Consider the following 5,784-nt stretch of genomic DNA (forward strand, 5'->3'; position numbering starts at 1 on the left):
ATATTCCAGCTTAAAATTAATGTGTAAAAATATTTTTAATTAAATTTCAATAAATATACCAGAGAGGATTAAACATGAGAAAAACAATAGTTTCAATCTTTCTCAGTTTTTTTTTTTTAAAGATGACCAGTAAGGGGATCTTAACCCTTGATTTGGTGTTGTCAGCACCACGCTCAGCCAGTGAGCAAACCGGCCATCCCTATATGGGATCCAAACCCGGGGCCTTGGTGTTATCAGCACCGCACTCTCCCAAGTGAGCCACCGGGCCGGCCCAATCTTTCTCAGTTTTTACCAACAATATATTTTATTGGTTAATGATAGACCTGAATTAATTGGTAAGTTATAGTCTATAAAAGGTTTTTATAAAAATGTATTAACTTTCTGATAATTAATAAATCCAGATTCTGTATGGTCAGAAAAACCAGGATGGTGGCACACAGCAAAATAAAAAGATAAAAAATCTTGGGTTCAAAATGAAATGATTAAATCAAAGAAAGGAGTTAACAGTATTTTCAGATTCCCCTTATTAGGGAGTCATGCACAATAACCTACACTACTACTTCTCAAGATCTCTCAACTGGGGACAAGAATAACATCAGATCTAAAGCTTTCTCTCATCTTTCCTCTAGTTCACTTTTTGCTTATTATAAAGTAAATCTTTTTGCATGAGATGAAAAAATAAAATTGTAGACTCTTTCAGATGGAATTAGCACAGCTAGGTCTTTTGGTGTCCTAGCAATTCAAACTGAAATTAAGGGCTTCTCATATAGCACTCCTACGAGCTTCTGAAAATGCAGCCAAGTAGCACTCAGAAAGACAAAACATTATTTCTTCTTCTGTAAATATCTAAGAAAGTGAAAAACCAACACCTAGAAAAAAAGCAAGGCATACATTCATCAGCACCAAGTATATATGATCCTCAAAAGGAACAGGTTTCTTATGTGTCCTTGTGTTGATGAATAGGTTCTAATCTCCCCTGTAGGAAAAATCCACTGCCTGAAGTTACTACCTTTAGGCAAAAGAAAGGTAAAACTCAACAAATTACATTTTGATTCATCCAAAAAAACACAACATATTAACATTTAACTACCTTAAACATTTTTTCAGAGCAGGTATGCTTTCAAGTTAGACTATCTCCCTTCCCTACTACATTACTTGCTAAAATAGGAAGTAACAAATTTAACTTTATTACAATAATACTACAGCTACCATTCCAAAATTGTACTTTATCACAATACAACAGTTAACATTTAAGTAAGACTCTAGTTGTAGTTAAAAGGTGGTCATATCAATATCTTGTCTTTCTTGCCTGTCAGGTATGATTGGTGGTTATGTGGATTGTTATGTACGGTTGGTGGATATGTAATTGTTGGTGGTTGGAACTCAGGTCACATACAATCAACCACATTACTGGATCCATGACCTACATCTCGAATTTGGCTAGTTAAACAGGCACACACAGCTACGCCTGCTCCAGCTCTGCAGTGAGACACAGATCCAACAAGCTCCCACCTGAAAAGAGAAAGAATGTCACCTGAAAACAAAGCATGATTTATTTTACTCAAAATACCAACCGAAGACAAAAATTCCCTATTGTAGGACTGGTTTTGAGAGATACTTAGTTTCTAGGGGGAGATAAGATATCCCAAAGTTTTGTATTAACAACTACAACTAGAAGTATTTTAACACTGCAGTAATCTGTTTTCAGAAGATACCACTAAAGCACAGAGAAAACATGTAAATTACCTATTCAGCACTGGATCAAATGCTTCTACTGTATTTAAGTACGCATTGCCATTATGACCACCAACTGCAAAGATTTTGCCCATCACTGTTGCGATCCCCACTCCACCCCTGGGAGTGGTAAGAGCTGCCACATAATCCCACTTGTTGCTTCGAGGATCATACCGCTCAACCGAACTCAGAGGAGAATTATCATCAAAACCACCTATACAAAGAAATATTTTTAAAATAGCATTGCATTTCATAGAGATTAACTACTAAGTTCCCAATCAATAGCTTCTATAACCCATCTTTTAAAACCAGTTTAGAATGGTTTATAGAGAAAATTAGGAAAAAAATTCATCCTAACACCTATCTATCACCATCACCAACTACTATTAGACATTTTCTACAATTTGACTGAAGATAATTTGAGAGGTACTTTATCTCAATACCAGAATTAAAAATCTTAAAGTGGGAAAAACTGGAGTCCTTGTATCTAAGCAGATTAATTTAGGAAAAAAGGAAAAAAAAAACAAAGCACCAACATTCATATAATTTGTGCTTAGCCTCCTAGGGGTGAGCAAGACAGTACTGAGATTCCTTCTCTCTGTGTTTATTATATTTTTAAACAGTAAAAAGGCTTGAGAAAAGAATAAACTACACTAAATCATAGCAGTCATCTAGATATAAGTTGAAGTTTTCCAATTGTTTCTCTTAATACTATTATTGCCATCATAATTACAGAGATGGTGGGCTATGATTTAATTCTCACCAATTTTTGCCAAAACTACATCTTCCTGCTACACTAGATGACGACAGTCCTTTCTTTAGATCATTCTAACAATGTAATGTATTCCTGAGGGTTAAATATAGAGACTGTTTAACAGTGCCCCTTTCTTTAAAAATAAGTGTCTTTCTTTTTATGTTCCATGCCTAAATTAATAATAGCTCTTTTTGGTCACTCAGCCTACTTTTCTGAGAACAGGAAGTGTTAATATTATGATTAGTATAGTTAAACATAAGGTCAGGAAAAAAGATTGAGTCAACTTTTCCAATGGGTTTAACTGTATTAAATTAACTGAAATAAAATTCACCAATTTTATGTGTATAATTTGATAAATTTTGACAAATGTCATCACCACCACAACCATGATATAAAACATTTTTCATTGTAATAAATGATTTAGTTTTAATTATTGCTCATGCTAATGTACAGGATTAAGTTTTTTGTGTGTGTGTCTTTTTTTGTGTCCGGCAACGGGATTGCAACCCTCGGTGTTGCTCCCACAACTCGCTCAGCCAGTGAGCGGGAACCGGTCTGTATGTGGGATCCGAACCCTCTGCGGGAGCGCCACCGTGCTCCCCAGCGGCGCACTGTAGCAGTGCGCCACCGGGCCGGCCCCAGGATTAAGTTTTTAATAGTTTTATTTTTCATAGCTTTCTTTTTTACTGGTACCCCTAACATTTCCCTAGATAATGCACATAAATTTATAATAATAAAAAATTTAAAGCAGAGGAATAGAAAATGCAAAATGCAATTAGGTTGTTAGACATCCTCATACCTTCAACTTTTTCTTATTCAAATTGGTTGTACCTATTGTAGGTAGGGCTTGAATGACCAAGAGGATTTTTTTTAATGTTCAACCTGAGTCATTCTTATTTTAACCAGGTCTGTTCTAACTATAAGAATCAAGAAGATTTAGCAAGTAATAGCAACAACAATACTTCCTATTGACATATAACATATGTCAATCCCAATGGTAGATAGGGATCTGTGAGAGGCAGCAACAGTGTACTGTAAAAACTTTGGATTCACATAGACCCAAGTTCAAATTCCAGCTCTGTCACTTGTTTAGGCATGTGACTATGAGTAAATAATTCATCTCTGAGTCTCTGACTACTTCTCCCTGCAGATATTTAAATGCTAACAATATACCACTCACATTATCAAGCATTGTTAAGTTACACAGCACAATTCATATCAATGTATATAAGTGTGACATATGCTAGTGACAACCTCTTTGAACTCTTCCTCCTCTGTAAAAGAAGAGATTACTAATCACAATATAGCTACTTGTTTATTGGGTAAGTACAAAGTGCCAGACACAGTTTGAGATGTTTAACATGTATTACCTGTGATTCTTGAAACAACTGTGAAAGATAGGCATTATTATTCCCATTTCATATAATTTAAAGCCCTGCTACTGGATGTGTGTTGACTGGACCTGAAACAGCATTGAAATCACTTGGGAACTATAGAAACATAGAATCTGGGCCCCTCCTTTGCAGTATAACAAGATTTCCAGATTATTCATATGTATATTAACGTTTGAGAAAGCACTGCTCTAATGTTCTTTCCAATTCTGCAAGTAAATCTAAAAGCAATATAAAGATTGACATAGCCTTTATTCATATGAAATATCTACTGGCTTACTGAAAGTATTCAACATAATTTCTCTGGAAATGAAGTTGAGAAAAACATGTCTTAGACCTTCTAAGTTTCATTTTAACAAAACACATTCAACTTGAGTACTTACATTTAAAAACATGTATCTTATTTAATGTAGTCCCCTACTTTAGGTATATTTGCAACTCCCAGGAAAGTGTGAAAAGGTAGAAGTTGTAAATATGAAAAATTAAGATTTAAGCAAAAAATCATGAATGCGAACCTTAAGAATTCAAAAACAGTCTTAGGACTGATTCCTGAGAATTTTCCCAGGAAAGTGTGAAAAGGTAGAAGTTGTAAATATGAAAAATTAAGATTTAAGCAAAAAAATCATGAATGCGAACCTTAAGAATTCAAAAACAGTCTTAGGACTGATTCCTGAGAATTCCTTGAGTGGTTAAGGCTAAATGCAATATAATTTGTTATTGTGCTGTTTTATGACACTTGTCATTGTATATTGATATATTAAACTAGAGAAATACCATCCACTCACCGACAACATATAAGCAACCATGAAGCTCACTAACTCCATTGCCTGCTCTTCGTTGACCCATTTCTTTAACTTCTATCCACTTATCCAGATGTGGATCATATCTCTCCACACTAGATAAAGAAGCTACTCCATCATTGCCACCTACTGCATAAACATGGTTCTAAATGAAGAAAAACAAACAAAATACATTAGATTCTGAGTTGATTTATATATTGTACTAATGGTAGCCTGAAATGTGCAAGAAAGCAGTATTTCATAAAATAAAATGGTATATAATCAATATCTGCATAATGGTGATATGAATAGATCAGACCTTTCCTTATTTGATTACGAATGTGATGCAATGCAATTCAACGGGCAAGTTGTCATATAACTTACTACTAGAGCCACAGAGCCAACTCCTCCACGGGGAGTATTCATTGGTGCCACTGTACTCCACTGATCAGATTCTACATCATATCTCTCCACATCATTAAAGCAAGTATTGTCATCTAACCCTCCAATCGCATAAATTGGGCCTCCTAAGGAGGCCAAGGCAATTCCTCGCCTGCAAAGACAATAAAACACACTTTAGCAACTGGGTTTGTTTCCCAGAAAAAAGTAGCAAAAAAAATTGTACTAATGCAAATCATTTATTATGTTAATCTCCAAATAGTATGGTTTGTTTCCATTATTTTCAGATTTATCAAAGCTTCTGAATAGATGGTTACAGAGGTGCCAAACTCTGCCATTTTATGGGAATAGTGCACCCTGAAATTGTACAGAGCATAGCCTATACAGGCTACCTTAAACTCTTATCAAATAATAAAGTAAAACCCAACATAATAGTATTGAGGAAGCCAAAATATTCAATTAGTAAAATACACAGTTGCAAAATTGAGAGGTTACTGAGTTGACAGAGATGATTTGCTGTGGAGGTCAGAAACCAATCTCACTTTTGAATCCATGTAATTGTAAAGCTTGTTTTTTTGCAGGGTTTCATTATATGACACAAAAGAACATTAATTTTTATATTATAAGCTTTACACCCCACTGCTGGGTTGTTTTTAATTTAATTTAATTTTATTTTTTTAAGGCTAGTCAAATGAAGCAGTGGGAGTGCAGAACAAACAAAAAAATC

The 5,784-nt window shown here is 34.7% G+C and overlaps 1 protein-coding gene across 3 annotated transcripts in view; it reads right to left on the bottom strand.

Moving 5' to 3' along the window:
* KLHL8 (kelch-like family member 8) overlaps window positions 1-5,784 on the bottom strand; it is a 62,180-nt gene that overhangs the window by 18,003 nt on the left and 38,393 nt on the right. The window contains exons 6-9 of one of the 3 annotated variants that reach the window (XR_551818.1): window positions 5,043-5,211; window positions 4,665-4,824; window positions 1,747-1,948; window positions 1,310-1,512 (exon numbers count right to left, since the gene is read on the bottom strand). Coding sequence is in view for 2 of the 3 variants with exons in the window: in XM_008590447.1 (XP_008588669.1) it covers window positions 1,389-1,512; window positions 1,747-1,948; window positions 4,665-4,824; window positions 5,043-5,211 (655 nt within the window). In the remaining variant the exon portion in view is untranslated. Of the gene's footprint in view, window positions 1-1,167; window positions 1,513-1,746; window positions 1,949-4,664; window positions 4,825-5,042; window positions 5,212-5,784 lie in introns of those variants that run through there. The other 2 variants (XM_008590446.1, XM_008590447.1) reach the window with 2 other exon arrangements.

Source organism: Galeopterus variegatus, unplaced genomic scaffold (genome assembly GCF_000696425.1).
Source record: "Galeopterus variegatus unplaced genomic scaffold, G_variegatus-3.0.2 Scaffold6105, whole genome shotgun sequence".
NCBI lineage: Eukaryota > Metazoa > Chordata > Mammalia > Dermoptera > Cynocephalidae > Galeopterus > Galeopterus variegatus.